The following is a 17236-nucleotide window of genomic DNA, read 5'->3' on the forward strand; positions in this document are numbered from 1 at the left end:
GAATAAAAGTTATTTTTTATAAATTCTTTTTAAGTAAGTCAATTCTCCAAGGTAACAAATTTTATACCTCAATCACCATTTTTATCATAATTAATTATGACATAATTAAACACATAACCAGTTTACCACACACAAATTCATGGCAGGTCAATTACTCAAAAATTAAAAAAAAAAAAAAAAAGAAGCTAAAAACATAGTATCATCGCTATTATAGCTTTAAGCAATGCTATAGAATTTTATTTTATTTTATTTTTAAAAAAATTGGCATATATTGAAAAAATAGATATTGAAGGCATTTACTATTAGCAGAATGTTTAATGAAATGTCTACAGTTTTGTTGTCAACTGAATCTACAATCCACTTAAAGATATAGATTGACGCCAACATGTAATAATCATTCCCTTTCCCTTCAATAATATCAGTTTAACAAGGATTTTTGGAGAACTTAAACCAATGGGTTAAAGGCTATGCTTTTGCTTTTAATTTCTCCTGCATGATTGTTGGTATGATACGCTGTAGATATGTAGAGTATTTAGTGGTATCTAATTGAGGACAGAGCACTTCAATGATATCCACACTACACTGAAGAATAAACTATAACATGCTAATTGCATCTGTTGCACTTGAACATACTATGAAAAAAACAGTAAATACGTTCTTACAATGATCTTATATATCTATCTAGCAGTCATAACATAAATCATCAATTTTTACACCACGGTAGTGCCTCTTCTTTGCAAAAAAGGTCTCACCGTTTGTCCCTAGAGCTTGATCTAATCAACATTTATAATCAATTGGTTCAACTTTATAGCTTTTCTCCTCTATATAGGGCAAACTTTGAGGTATAAAAATTGTGATTCCTAACCAAATAGAAAGGGGTAAGAAAATTACACCTGACAATTAGCAAATATCTATTTACAGGAGATACTGAAATTTTCTAGGCAGATAAATTGGTTCGGTAAGTGGAACTAATTGATAATGGGAAAGCACGCAAGATAATTGATCTCCAAATTATCAAATGCATATATCTGCAATTTGCAGAGATTGAATTGGTATATTCATAAAATTCCACTACATGAAGCTTGATTTACAAGTACTTTTCAACCAAGTACATATATAATCATGGATTCATCAAAATGCACAAATAAAATAAAGAAATTATGCATGCCTTAAACTTATGGAGATAAACTATGAAAAACTCATTGTATAGCTCACAACAACACTAAACATATTTAGAGTTGCAAAATTCATCCAAAGAAATGGGGACAAAAAGGAATGAAACCAAATCAAGCTTGCGAGTTTTCTGCCAATGAAATAACCAACAGATAAAGGGGGAATAGATTACCTTTCTAAATGACTAGCAGGAGAGAGGGATCAATAGAAGAGATCTATTGACATAGCATAAGTTTTAATGTCAATTTTTTGTAAGTGTAGAGAATAATAATGGGGTTATGTGAATATAAACAGAAAAATAGCAGAAGGAATCACACAAGAAGACAAAGATTTACGTGGTTCAGCCTTAGGCCTACATCCACGGGCGGTGTCAAGAAAGTTTCACTAAGAAAATAATGAGATTACAAATGTGATACAAAGACACTCTCATAGAACCCTAACTCCAAATACATTCAAAGAACTCTCACTCTCTCAGTTTACAAGAGCCAAGGCTGAAGATATTTACATAAAGAGCCCACATATATATAGTACCCCAAGTCAAGGTGTAGTAGGAAAATGATTCCAATCCTAAACCAAGTACAGTACAAAACCAAAAAGGAATAGAGTCCAAGCCAAAGTCAACAAAAGGAGTCTAAGTCAGATACGGCTCAAATTTGACTTTCACACTTGACATTGGTGGTTGAATTCCTAACTTAAGAATACCCCTCCCAGCTGGGTAGAGCAGCTCTTCTTGATGGTTGTTAGGTCTTCGACTACATGGAACAAACAAGAACTCCTTCAATTGCTTCCTTTATTTGCTAATTCTCATTCTCTTCTTGGTTTAAATCAAATTTATATCTGCTCCAACATGATACCTATACATATTTCTGGACACAGAAGTCTATCATAAGACAATAGGCAAGTTATGCAAACGCAGTCAACCAAATACAAAACCAAAAATTGATGTTTTTCTTTTATTATATCCACTTACCCTTATTTTCCATTCTACTACACAAAAGCACAAGTCCTCCAAGGTGGTGGACTTCACAGTGCTATGAGATGACATTTGTTGCTCTTGTCATCTAATCTGCAAAAAAAGAGTAACCTGGCATTTGTTAGGACAAAACTTAATATTGGATGAATAACAAATGAAATTGATTAATTGTGTTAAATCCAATTAACATATTGAAAATTCTGAGTTGATCAATGCCTAACAAGAAATGCATTCAAACAAGGTTAGCTAATTGCCCGTGGTTAATTTTCCACTCTCGTGGAAGAAGAAAGAACTCAAACACATAATCAATGCTCAAACAAAATAATATGGAACTTCATCCAAACATGCATATGATGATTATCTTAAGAAATATTTTGAAAATCTTGTGGGTGAAGAAAACAATAATGCAAATTTTGTAATTGAATGCTATGTGAGGCTTTTGTATCCTAAAGTTAGTGAGTGCAAGTACCTATATTTAAATTTTATCCATTAAGCGAAAATAACTTCTTTCTCACAATATCTAGAAAGCATACTTCACACATTTATCAACCAATCAAAAATTTCTAAGATAAACAATCCATTCTGATGTTTAAATGTGAGAGAAACTAACCACCAAGGAGGACCAATAAAATCTCCAGGAACTGCAAACTAACCACAGATAGTCTGATCAATGGAAAACTCCTTCGAGGGAACAAAAACTCTCTAATCCACTTGTTAATCAGTTGAGACAATAAGAATTTAGAAGCCCATTTTTCCATGGGTTCTGAAAAGCTGCTACCAGAGAAAATTGTAGTGGAAAACCTTTGCAGTCATTTGTGCAGCAATTTTATTTGACATACTGGGAACATTTCATAATTTCTAGTAAGAAAAAATGTCAAATAAGAGTCAGGTAGAAAACTAGGAGCTTCATTTGGATGAATTGAGACAGAGCCTTACCTTCTCCTTGAATGCAAATTTCTGTCCAGAAAAGTGTTGATATATCTAACTTGATTCATAGAATGAAACTTCTGGAACATGTGCCCAATTCCAATACACACCGATACAAGAACCACTACCAAGAAAGTGAATATAATTGAAACATTAATGAGCAATATGAAGAGAGGAGTTCCTATTAGTAACAATAATGTATTCATAATTTTACTTGTAGAACCGAACAGTTGGAAGTGTACTCGTTTGTTGTCTTTTGTTTGATAGCTATAGTTATTTAGCAATCATATTATTATTATTATTATTATTATGTTGGATTAATAAAAAATTTATTAAAATGAGTGGACCTCTACCCATACAAGCAGCAGAAAACCTCTAAAGAATTACAAGCTAAAATGTAAATGATCAACAAAGTCTACAAAAGAGAAGGAACTGTAGCTCTGTCAATGCCGGTAGTCCACTGACTACACTCATAAAAACTGCCAAATTTAGTTCAAGAGTAGACAACTCAATGCCATTAAGCATGCAATTATTTAGCATTCAATTTAAAGCCTTGTGAAAACGGAGTTCCTGTTATTGAGACTAGAAGGCGCTGGATTCAAGTGATATGCCATAGGCGTCATAACCATAATTGTCCATTGGTGGATTATTTTGTATGCCAAGCATACTTAAGAATGTAAGGCAATTTCAAAGATGAAAGCAAATGTCATGCTAATGAACCAAATGCACTCACCAAGAAATTGTTGTTCATGGAAAGTCTAAGGAGCCATCTCACTGGAAAATTATGTCTTTTCCCTGCAAAACACCCAGTCACTTGAACATGGATCCTGACAATGCTAATCTCTTATTTTCTTTAGTAAGTTGTATATCAACCACTATTCTGTCAGAGCAAGTTCAGATGGCATTCTCATCGAAAAACACTGATCAAGTCTGGACCTTGCACAAATAGAGAAAATAATAATATCAAAACCTGTTGTAGTAACTAGTTGCATCTTTAGTCCAGATTAAATAATTCTTTTGAGAGTTCTTGTGATTAATTTGTATAAGTAGCTTTAAGAATACTGTTATGTAGGAATAAAGGTTATACTTTGAGAAGCACAAGAAATAACGTTTATGAAGAAAACGTCACAAGTGGTGAAAAGTCCAAGAATCATTTACCATGAAATCAAGCTATCAATGAAATCAGGGAGTTCTCTGTAGTCTACACTAACAACAAGCTATGCTCTTCATTCATTAGAACCTACCAACGATCTGTTTGAGAATGAAATAAAAACTGAATAAGAGAGGAAACTAATAATATGCCAACCATATTGCAAATAAATTTCCAAAAAGTGAAACCTACATTATGAGAAAAGATTAAATTTGGTAATAAATGAGATTGTTACCATTCCTTTTCTAATAGTTTGCTGCATAATCTTATTACCAGCTAGGTTTGAAGAAACATGCACTCTTAAGCTTTGTTGGCTTCAGTATTCAATACTCTTAAGCTTTGTGAGATTGTTTGACCCAATTCTTTTGTATCTTACAGTGGTTATGACTTCATTTCCACTAATGGGACAAGTTGACATGTAATTAATTATTCAAACCTTCATTTCTTTTGTGGTCAATGGTCATTGTATTTATTGTATAGAGTTCTGACTTACTTTGGGAGTATATTTAATGGAATTATTATGATAATTCTTAATGTTGGTACTTGATATGATTTAATTGGATTGATTTGTCAAAAAGGAAAAATCTACAAGTACCCTTGAGATGTCTTTCTCATGCTTTGGACCCTTTCGGGTTTGGGGTATGATAGTTAGACTGGTATTCATAGAATTAATTCCTCATTTCAAGAAAGAATTCATTGGGATTTTTGTATTCTCTACCATAAAGTATTTTTCTTTCTTTCTCCCTCCCCAACCCTTCTCATCACACCCCAACAAAAGAAATGGGAAAAACCTAGATGCCCATTCGCCTTAATAGGTAAAGCTAAAATGTACTAGCTAAGGCAATACTATGAAAAATCAATCAGAATCAGGTCGCGAAGAGGTGAAGGCAGAGTCAAATGACAAAGGACTCTAAATGGGGAAGTTAGTAACTAATGATATTGTATATGACTTAACTCATGGATGATTCATGCAAAGAAAATTGAAATTACATCTCATAGATCATTTTTTAATGCAAGGGCAAAATAACAATAACAAAATAAATTACATCCTCCCCTAACCCCTTCCTGTCACAATAACAATAATGAGGTAAAATTAAACAAAATAAAACACTTTTTTTTTGTGAACTGAACACTTGTATTTTATTACCTGTAGGAGTATACAATAACTGAAAGGCAACCATCAGGAAAATGAATAGTTCCTTTGTTTGGTACCACTTTGAGCATTATCATTAGCTTATGATCTAAACCCAAGGCAACCTGCAATCTAAAATTTTATATATTTAGAAAAATATGGTACTTTGATTTTTTTCAATATAATATAGGAACAATTTCCATTTAATTAAGGATGTGACTCATTTTATAAAGTGAAATCAACTCCAAGTGCAGCACCAAGTGAAATCCACCCCTAAAATTGTGAACTTCTAGAACACCAAGTGGAGCACCTTTCTTTTCAATTAACGCCAAGCTACTAAACAAATTAAGGAGGAAATGTAGAAATTATCTGTTATTGACAAAATAGTTCATAGCAACTTAACTTAGATTTTGTGAATTTTTGTTGTGGTTGTCATCATCATTTGTAGATATTGCACAACACGAAAAAGGAATAAACACAAATACTGCACAACAAGCTCATTACTATACTGTAGATGTATACGCTAGATTTACTCCTCCCCCACAAACATTACCACAATATTTCCAAGTGCCAATGTTGACACTATTTACAAATTACAGTGAGAAACCATGGCATCTAGATACGCCACCTAATCAACTCAGTTTGAGATACCATGATATAAATAAGAAATAGATAAAAAGAAAATTCACATATTGTTGAAACCAAAAGTACTAATACCATTGAGTTATTGTTGAAACCAAAATATTTTCATTAAGCTCCATTTCTTGGAGAGAAAAAATAAGAAATTTTGATTTTGATTTCTATTAAGGATAGGGAGAAAAAAAATGATACGTAGACATAAGTTTTCTTACCATTGAATTGGATCCCCTTCCAACACAAGGATGTAACAAAATCTTATGAAAATCCTCATGTACTTCCTTTTGCATCTTTGTGGTAAGATGGGACACTGATGAATTCCCAAAATCTACAAATCTTTGTGAAATCCTCATTGGTGAGGGCACAAATATCAGTGACGAATCCACCTCTGCAATATCCTGCATTGCTTCATGCTTCATTCTCCTAAAAGTGACATACCCACCTCAAAAATAAATGAAGCAGACAAAGATGAAGGCAACCACTTGCTTATGAAGTAATAGAACTCACCAAGTAATCCTTGTTCAAGGAAGTCTTGCTGGTTGAGAAGTCCACGAGTCATTCACCATGAATTTAAGCTATTCATGAAATAGGGGAGTACTCTGAGTTGTAACACCAAGTTATGGTCTTTCATTCAAGAGAATCAATCAACACCTACGTTTGGGAAATAAATTAAAATGGTACTACTTGAGGAAAGTAGTAATTTGCTAACTATGAATAAAAGGGGGGAAAATTGGAACCCAATCTATTTCAAAAGATTTAATTAGGTAAGGAACAAGACAACTTAATGAAAACAAAACTATTACACAAATATCAGGCAATGACAAAATGCTTGATATTGTAATTGATTTAAACATATATATATATATCAGGAATTCAATCACCAAAGCCACAGATGTTTCACTAGTATCAAATATCAAGCAATTGATTGTACTCTGTTTACATAATAAAACAGAGATGAAATGAAGCATATAGAACAGAACAACTCTCCCAACTCAGTTCAAGATACAAAGATGTAATTTGCTAGAACGAAGAAATAGATTTGGGAAAATTCACATATTCTTTTTCCTAATATGGGAAGTCATAAATTAAAGAATGAAAATCCTAAAAGCATCTAAAAGAGGAAAAAAAGAAAAGAGATATTACCAGTGGTTTTGATGGCTTGTTGAACAATTGCCAGATGAAGCCCCTACTCGTTCAATTTCCTAATTAGATAGCTACCTAATTATCAAGTCTGGGATGTGCGCAATCTTACCCCAATCTTCACCCGCTTCCCTTTTGCATCTTTTCGATAAGATGGGACTATATGAAATTTGCAGTGTCTGCAAAGATGTAAGGTTAAAGATCCACTCCGGTATAGCCGACAAACTTCGACAACTTTCAATCGTGAGTTTTTGCAAAGAGGTGAGATGTTGAATCCCCACCGGTAGAGTGGCCAAATTTGGAAGGTCGGAGAACACTAGGTTGCAAAGGCTCTGAAGGCCATGCCATTCCATCTCATCTACATCGTTTGTTAAATCAACCTCTTTAGAACCACAAACTGTCAAATTCTGAAGGGCAGTGAGATGTCGAGAGAGAGGGAGAGGGCCACAACAATAATATATCTTTAAATCTTGAAGAGAAATGAGGTTGCACATCAACTCCTTGGGCAGAGTTTCCTCCATATACCGAATTGACATGGACTTCAATTTGGAGAGAGGGATGAACGAGGAAGCGGCAAGTGTGGAAGAAGAAGAGGTTGATGTTGCCGCTATTGATGTTAGGTTTTCTGGGGTTGCCATGTTTATCACCTCCATTCTCAGTGTTTGCTCCAGTGGCTTCAAGCTACATATAGTCAGATCTAGCTTTTCAAGATATGGAAAGAGAGGTAAGGATATCAGCTTAGGGCAATCCCAAATGTGTAAGTAGGAAAGATGAGGAAATGAAGGCAGTGAATGATTATGGAGCTCCTCAACAGAATCCCTCTGTCGTTGCCACCATCCTTTTAGATTAGGGCAAAATCTAATTGTGAGTTGCTCTAGAGATGGGAGGAATGAAGAATCAGAGACCTCCCCGTTGTTTTCTCTCTCTGATATGTACTCCAAATCATCCAGTCCTTGAAGATAGAGAGTTTTGAGAGAATGAAACTGATCCAACGGTGGAAGATGTTGGCATTTTTTACATTCTTCGAAGGACAATTTTACGAGATTTGAAAGCGAAGAAATCGCACTTGGAAATTTCACTCCCCCGTATCTAGATAAACACAATTCTTGAAGATTTGAAGGTAGGCCATGTGGGAGCAAGGCTTTAAGTGACTCTTCATCATACCCAAAGTTGGACTCATCCACGTCTTCTTCTATCCATGACAACGTCAAGTCTTGAAGATGTATTTTCTCTTTCATATTTGCATCCTTAGATTCTGATGCAGCTTCTTTCCCGTGTCTCAATCCCTTAATCTCTAGTGTTCCTCTCAGCTTGTTTAGCCCTTTGAGTTCCTTCAATCCACCGTGGCGCCTGAAGTCTAAAGAGCTATTCTGACTCATCACAAACAGTGACAATGTTTGAAGCTTAGTTAATTGCCCCAGTCCACGTGGCATATGAGTCAACCATAATGCCCCATCAATATGTATATGTGTGAGGTTGACTAATTTGCTAATATCTCTAGGCAATTCCTTAATTTCACAGTGAGAGAGTCTTAGTGTTTGCAAATTATACAATCTTGTGATGGAACTAGGAAGCCTCTTGATGGGATTATAAGATACATCAAGATACCTTAAATGTCTCAACTTCCCGATAGAACTTGGAATTGATTTAATTCCCGTATCATTTAGATCCAACAAGCGTATAAACTTAAAACTTGAAACAATTGCCTCACAAGTAGACTTACTCAATCTTACATCTAGATATTGTGAATGATCTAGCAAATGAAATGTTTTTATCCTTCTTGCTTTATACAATGAGACTGGAATTTCTGATGATGGGAGAAACATTCTATCAAATGACACATGAAGAGTTTTCTCATGAATGCCTTCCTCTTTTGAATCAAAAGTGGCGCAATCAGATGTTGTTACTAATTTTGCAAGATCATGCATAAGATCATGCATTTTAAATTGTACTATGTTGCCTTTCCCATCTTTTTCAACTTCCTGAAAGAATGATCTCCAAAGTAAATCCATAAAATAGTCATTACCAATGTCTTCCAAGCATTGATTTGGACTTGAAGATCTAATGAACCCTTGCGCCATCCACATTTTAATCAATGTTGTTTTATGAATTTTGTAATCCTTTGGAAATAAACAACAATAAGCAAAACACTGCTTCAAATATGATGGAAGATGATCATAACTTAATTTAAGTGTTTGCAAGATATCAGCTTCTTTCAAAAATTCATTATTCATAAATGACAACCAATCTCTTTCAGAATTTTTAAAATATAATAGACTTCCTATACTCCTTATGGGTAAAGGAAGTCCTTTACAGTTCTCAATTATTTCCATTCCAATTGACTTGAATGTTGGATTCTTTGGCTCTTGACCATTTTCAAAAGCCATTTGCTTAAGTAAAATCCAAGCATCATCTACATTTAAACCCTTTAAAATGTATTCTTGCATAGGCTGTACAATCTTTGCAACCTTCTCCTCACGTGTTGTCACTAAAATTCTACTGCCTTTTGCACCACTCATTAAAAGAGTTTTTAGGTCAAGCCATTTTTGACGATTATCATTCCATACATCATCTAACACAAGTAAGTATCTCTTTCCATCAATTTCTTTCTTAAGCTCCTTAACCAGCATGTCCATTTCAAGGTTTTTTGGTTTTTCATTTTTTGCACACCCTATAATTTTCTCAACAATTACTCTTACCTCAAAATCATCAGAGACACACACCCAAAATTTTTGGTCAAAATGTTTATTAAATTCTTCATCATTGAATACAAGTTGAGCTAACGTGGTTTTCCCTAACCCTCCGATTCCAACTATCGGAAGAATCGAAACATTCTCCTCAACATTAGAATCCGAAAGAATTCCTATAATTGCCTTTTTATCATTCTCTCTCCCAATAACAGTTTCAGCACATACAAAAGAATGAGTCTCTCTTGCCCTATTCCTAACTTGGGTCTCCTCAAGACGCTCCTCAAAGTGGAACAGCTCCCTATCCCTTCCTATAGTATCTAGCCTCTCCATCATTGCCTTAACTTCATGAGCCATTTTAAGTGCATATGCATGCGGATTCAATTTGGAAAAGTAGGTGCGTACCTTGTTGGACATCCTATTCTGGCCCATCATCACTTCTCGTTGTGAAGCTTCAGTGGAGATATCATCTAGCAAATCATCTGCCTCATAAATGGCATCATTCAGTCTTTTTAGCCACTCTTTGACTTGATTGGTTTGCTCCTTCTTCTCTGCATCCAAAAGCACAGCCTTGATTGTGGAAACCTTCTCCCCGAGTTTTACAATCTCGTCTTTGACACCCCAGAGTAGTCCAAGCTCTTGGACAGCTAGGTTGCCTGTTTTCTCGATGATTCGCGCAGCAACGTCAAACAGAATTCCTTCCGCCATTTCTAACCGTGAATTGAATGAATACTATCTTTATGAGAATGGTAAGATGAGAACAATATCTGTGAAGAGAACGTACTAGCTAGGCAGAGTGACCAATATATATTACTCTGCTTTTTAGTGTTTGCTTGATAATAACACACAGCTCCCCTTCACATTCACATTACCATTACAATTTTTTCTACTTTAAAATTACAAAAGTTATAATTTCACATAAAATGATACAAATTGCATTTACATGTCAGTAAAAAAAAAAAACTGGTGAGTGCATATGAAAATAACAAACAATAAATTATAATATCAAACATAAAATAATTATGACAAAAATTATAGTAATTTTTTTTAATGAAAAATTATGGTAATTTATGTGGCAGAAGGCTTCTCTTAAAATTAATACTAAAATATGCCCATTTCATTTGAGTCATTTGACAATGTTGTCGACTTCAGCAGTCCCAAAATTTAATATTATTTTTATCAGAGCATTCCCAAAATGTTTTGGTGCTATGCTATCACATTTGGTTAAATTAATTAGTCTCGAATCAATACTTAGTAACTTTGACCGGAAATTATAAAGTAATAAAGATGCTAGAGTGTTTGTGTTTATCTAAAGCATCTAACCATGTGCTTATGTCGTTTTCAAAGTTTCTCAAAAAATAATAATAATAATAATAAAGCATCATTTTTCGATAATCAATAAAGCAACAATAACTAATTAAAAAACACTGAAAAGCATCTAACCATGTGCTTCTGTCCTTTTTTCGATAATTAATAAAGCATCTAACCATGTGCATAAAGCATCTAACCATGTGCTTTTGTCTTTTTTTCAATAATCAATAAAGCATAGGCTTCTGTCCCTTTTTTTTTTTTTTTCCACGCGCACCGGTCACTGTTTATTGGTCATAAACAGTAATTTTAGATCAATAAACAATAATTTTAGACATAAACACATTAAAAAATTATTTTATTACAATAGTTTTCAATTTTCTGCTGTATTTAAACGGATCCTAAATTTAGTTATTAAATTAGTTTGTGGTTAGTTTCTTAAAAAAAAAAAAAAAGCATGTGTTTAGTTTTGGCTATGAATGACTATTGTGACTATGTCAGTCTCAGCTTCAATGACAAATCAAGTTTAAATTAATTGTTGGTCCGCAACTATTCCAAAGGTGTGAACCAGTGAGATGCGCGGATTAGGATAACATCATTGTTATTTATCACCTAAAATATATTATAAATATGAACCGTTAATTGTAGAACTCAGACAAAAAAAAAATTATCATTGAAAGTTAAGTAATTGGGAAATGCTAATGAATGCTCTTAGAGTATTGGTTAATAATTCATTTAAAAAAAGCTTTTATTAGAAAAAAAAAGTAATTAATATTTTGACAGTTTTTTTATTTCCTTATAAAAATAGTGTCAAAACTTTCCTAAAATTAATTGTTCATCAATACTCTAAAGGCACTCATTAGCATAACTACCGTGCATCCTTGGTGCGGTGGTCACTCCACAAGTATAAATACTTGTAAGATGCGGGGGGTAAGGGACGGGGTTTAAGTTTTTAGGAGGGAGTTTCACACACATATACACTTAGATTGGGTTAGAATATAAATTCTATCTTGTATATAAAAAAAAAAAAGGCACTCATTAGCATAAGTAATTAATTGATAGTGATTCTTATATATATAATTTAAATATTATTGATAGTCATTCTTATATTTATTTAACTTTTTAAAAAGTCTTATAATAATATTATTAGGTAGAAAATATAAATTGACCATTTTTAAAAAATTTCTATGTTCATTAATTCTAGAGTTTTTGGTTTTTGTACACAATAACTTATTTTGAGGATATTTATGATGTGGTCTCACGTTTGACTCAAAAATTAAGAAATAAAATTCTCTAAAAATAAATAATTTAGAACACAATGAGCAAAATTGGACTTCAATTACAAAATCTAATTACATTTTCTCTAAGATTTACCTATTAATATATATATATATATATATATACACACATATTTATAGAATTATGAATATTGTTTTTAAAGTAAATGATAGAAATTTTATTGATTGATGAAAATGTAACAAAGTAAGAACCTTGAAGAACCTTCCAAGGGAAGAAACCTTAATCGTTTGTGAGATGATAGTAAGGAATAAATTGAAAAGGATTTTCGAATTTTAGAGGCCAGAATAGTAGCTTAAAAAATATGGGAATTAAAGTGAAAAATGATCCAAAATGTAAGAAATAAAAATGTATTTTTCCCTAAAATATTACATATTAAAAGTTAAAACTGAGATTTCTATTATTGTTATTATTATTATTATCGCTTAAAAGGTATCAATAATACCAAAATTTTTGTTTCTGTTTGCAAGTGAATATTGCCGTATAAAAGAAACAATAGAATGTAGATTATAATTATAATATAAAAAATACATTAACAAGACATGGATAAAATAAATTTACAGAAAAAAAGTGAAAAAAAAAAAAAAAGAACTTCAAATTACAACATGGGTTAGGTGAGTTGGGAGGAGGACGAGGAGGACGAGGGCAGAATTGTAAGAATATTGAAGTATTTTTATTTCTTGACTCAACCTCGGGCTTCGTCTTTGTTTGGTCAATAATCAAAAATTACCAGGTGATGTGATGTTCCCCTGCTTTTTCTTTGTCCTGAGTGTCAGGCTAGGCTGTGTAGGCCTGAAATGTCTCAGGACCTTTACTTTTTTTTTTTTTTTTTATTTATGGGTCAGGACCCTTTCTTACTCTTGTACGTTTTCATTGTTTAATATAAATTCTAACTTTTCAGTCAAAAAAAAATTACCGGCTCTTGTAGTGTCTCAATGGATTGAATACTTATAACAAGTACCAAGACCAATAATAAATTCTAAGAAAACAAAAATAATATATATAGCGGTTTTGGACAAGACGATAAACCTTCACATGGGTTGTCGACTTCAGCATTCCCAATAAAACTATTATTGGTGCTCCCTCTATTTTTTTTTTGTGGGTAAATGGGCCTCCGATATTATTTTGTTGTGAGAAGCAAGAACGTTGGGTCAATAAAACGTTGGTCCAGTTAACGTGTGCCATCTATTTTTTGGTAAAAATTTTTTGAAAATTAAAAAAATTTACAATTTTTTTTAAATTTTTGAGAAATTATTTTTAAAAAATAAATAATTATTGTATGTCCTTAGGGTATAATTAGCAAAATCATTCTAGTAATATTGGTTAAATTTTAAGAAAATTATTTAGATGAAAAAAGTGTGTAAAAATATGTGTTATGATATTTAAATAATAATATTTATTATTTAAGCACTATTACCAAACAGAGCCTTAAACACCCAAGTTATCGTATTTATGATAAAGTTGCATTTGTAAGCTTATTCCTTTCCTAAAGAGAGAGAGAGAACTACCCAAAACATATACATTTGAAATCTCATGGCTGATCACCGCGCACTCTTAGTGTGGTAGTCATATCACAACTTTAGTGTGATGGTAATTTCACAAGTATAAATACTTATGAGGTGTAAAGAGCAAGGGTCAAAGTTCAAGTCTCCAAAAATGAGCTTCATACATATATATATATATATATATACACTTAGATTAAGTTAAAATAAAAATTCTATCTAAAAAAAAAAAAAACCTCATGACTGAAAATGGCAGCTGCTGGAGCAACACAAATCTATCCTAGTAAACCACAAAATCCACACCCCTTCTTTAAAAAAAAAAAAAATTGAATCACTAAAAGGTACTTTACATCCTCCTTTTTTATCTTTACCAAAATATTAGACAAATAACTAAATACTTATGGTGATCAGGCCCAAGTACGGGGAAAATCCATCAATCTGCCCAGAGCACTAGTATTAATAGTGTTAAATAATTATATAGTTATTTTTAACGCTACCAACTCTCTAAAATGTAGGTTACAATAGTGGAGCTAAATTTAAAAATTTTAGCTACTCCTGTTCCGTGAACTGTAACAAAAGGCTAAAACCAAAAAATAATATTTTATTAATCTTCCCGTTAAAATAATGTTTCTTTTCTTTTCTTTTTTCCTTTTTTTCTCTTTCTTTTTTCTTTTCTCTTCCCGCTTCAGCTCATCTCTCTCTCTCTCTCTCATGTTACTTCCCTCTCTCAGACCAAAACTCCTCTCTCTCTCTCTCTCTCTCTCATCTCACAAATCAGGTCACGCCCTTGCCGCCGCCGGTCACGCCCTTGAATCCATCTCTTTTCTCTTTGCTCAGATCGGAATTTGGGTGTGTTGGTTGTGATTGGGTTTTTTTTGTGTTTGTTCATATGGGTTTGGTGGTTATGGGTTTGGTGGCTATGGTGGTGGAATGGTGTTTGATTTTTTTTTTTTTTTCTGTGGGTTTAATGGCTGTGGTGGTGGTGATGGAGGTTGTGTTGGCTATGGGTTTGGTGGCTATGGTGGTGGTACGGTGTTTTATTTTTATTTTTATTTTTTTTTGTGAGTTTGGTGGCTGTGGTGGTGGTGGTTTGGTTTTTTAATTTTATTTTTTCTGGGTTTGGTGGCTGTGGTGGTGATGGTGGTTGTGGTGGTGGATTGGTGACTATGATGGTGGTTTGGTTTTTATTTTATTTTATTTTGTTTGTGGGTTTGGTTGTGTCTGTGTTGGTGATGGTTGTTATGGAGGATGTTGCTGGTGGAGTTGTAGTAGAGGTGATTGTGGGTGGATGAAAGGTTGCTGTAGTGGATTTTTTTTTAATGAGTTTTTTATATTATTTTAGTCAAATAGCTAAAAATATACTTCACATTGACGTTGATTAATGAATGGACAATTGGACATTTGTGCATAAAAATTTAGGCACAATTTAGAATTACGAATAGTTTTCTTTTTTAAGTTACCGGATAGAAATTTTATTGATCGGTGAAAGTATAACAAAGTAAGAACCTTTAAATACCTTTAATCGTTAGTAAGATTCGGTAGAGAATAAATTGAAAATGATTTTAGAAATTTAGAGGCCAAAATAGAAGTTCACAAATTGTGGGAATTCACTCAAATGAAGAATTATTCAAAATGTAAGAAACAAAAAAGTATTTATCCCTAAATTATTACATAACTGAGGTTTATTATTATTATTATTATTATTATTTACATCAATTAAAAGTATCAATCATACCAAAAATTTTGTTTCTATTTGCAAGTTAATATTGACGTACAAAAGAAACAGCAGAATGTAGAGTATAATTATAATATAAAAAATACATTAACAAGAAATAGATCAAATAAATTTAGAGGAAAAAACAAAAAAAAACAAAACAAAACTTCAAATTAAAATATGGGTTAGGTGAGTTGGGACTTGAGAATATTTGAAGTATTTGGCTCAACCTCGGGCTTCGCATTCTTTGACCAATAATCAAAACTGCTGGCTCTTGTAGTATCACAATGGCTTGAATACTTAATAACAAGTACCAAGGCCAATAACTTATCAAAAAAAAGAAGTACCAAGGCCAATAATCATATTTTAAGAAAATAATAATAATAAATACTAACACAGCTTTTGGACATAACGGTGAGATTGAGATGCCCAGTTTTTTGTGGGGAGGGGAGGTAGTTCAGGTAGGCTATGCCGATTTCGTTTCACATGGGTCGTCAACTTCAGCATTCCCAAAATTTATTGGAACTCCCTCTCATTTGGTTCAATTAACGAGGGTTCGGTTAAGCGGTAATTTTAAGACATTTATTAATAGGTTAATTTTAAAGAATTATGATATTATTTTCATGAAAAAAATATATAAATTTATTTTAAAAAATCAATTGTTTTTTTTTTTGTTTTCTTCTAAAAATTGTATAAATAACAAAGTTAGGCAACAAACATAATTGTAGTTTAAGACTACAACTCCACTTAATATTGAGTAAGATTACAATCTTACTCAATATTTTTAATATTACTATATATTTTGAAAATCTAACCGTTGAATTGTATGTTTTTTACGCTCTTAATACTCATGTAAAAGTTTGTGCTAATCAGATATTATTTACTATATGATTTATAACATTATATTTTTATATTTGATTTTAAACTACTAAAACTTGTAATTTAAACAATTTATCGATAATATAGCTATTGATCTTTAATTTTTTATAAATTTTGTAAGAATGAAGGATATAATAAGAAAATATAATCTAATGGTGAATTTGTCAAAATTCACCTTCAATAAAAAGATATTGAGTAAGGTTGTAGTTTTAGGTTACAACCAATTTTGTAACTATAGGTTTCAACCAATTTTATAGCTAAACTTTGTCCATATTTTTTATTGGTTGTGAATTTTGACAAATCCAGCATTGAATTGTATTTTCAATACTTGAAAGTTTTTTAGTAAATAAAAAATTAATAACTATGTTATCAATCAATTATTTAAATTTTAAAATTTTTGTAATCTAAAATTATGCATAAAAAAATAAATTTATAAATCGAATAGTAAATAATATCTGATTAGCACGAAATTTAACATGTGTATTGGTAAATATAAAGAACATGAAATTTAACCGTAAGATTTTCAAAATATGTAGTTATGTTTTTTTTTTAATAGGAGTTGTAACCCTATGCTATACACAACCAAGCTAGTATTTAATTTTAATCATTCTAAAAATACTTCCTAAACCAATGTCTTTATTTCAATCTTCGTTAACTCTTACCTTTTATAATTAATTCAAGTTATTTTTTATCCAATAAACCTAACACCATAAAAACAA

General features: G+C 32.1%; 1 protein-coding gene across 5 annotated transcripts; it reads right to left on the reverse strand.

Moving 5' to 3' along the window:
• Nucleotides 1–1503: 1503 nt before the first annotated feature.
• On the reverse strand, nt 1504–10669 carry LOC142642495 (putative disease resistance protein RGA4). Of its 5 annotated transcripts, none has more exons than XM_075816858.1 (10): nt 7135–10669; nt 6499–6642; nt 6207–6414; nt 5371–5480; nt 4232–4324; nt 3807–4003; nt 3083–3197; nt 2757–3004; nt 2144–2239; nt 1504–2039 (listed from the first exon to the last, which is right to left on the reverse strand). In XM_075816858.1, the coding sequence occupies exon 1, from the start codon at nt 10524–10526 to the stop codon at nt 7206–7208; it is 3321 nt and encodes a 1106-aa protein (XP_075672973.1). In that variant the 5' UTR covers nt 10527–10669; the 3' UTR covers nt 1504–2039; nt 2144–2239; nt 2757–3004; nt 3083–3197; nt 3807–4003; nt 4232–4324; nt 5371–5480; nt 6207–6414; nt 6499–6642; nt 7135–7205. The 5 variants fall into 5 exon arrangements, with proteins under 5 accessions (XP_075672973.1, XP_075672972.1, XP_075672974.1 ...); XM_075816857.1 differs by having other exon boundaries at nt 2757–2984; nt 5371–5487; XM_075816859.1 differs by having other exon boundaries at nt 1504–2027; nt 5371–5487.
• Nucleotides 10670–17236: the final 6567 nt, after the last annotated feature.

Source organism: Castanea sativa, chromosome 7 (genome assembly GCF_040712315.1).
Source record: "Castanea sativa cultivar Marrone di Chiusa Pesio chromosome 7, ASM4071231v1".
Lineage (NCBI taxonomy): Eukaryota > Viridiplantae > Streptophyta > Magnoliopsida > Fagales > Fagaceae > Castanea > Castanea sativa.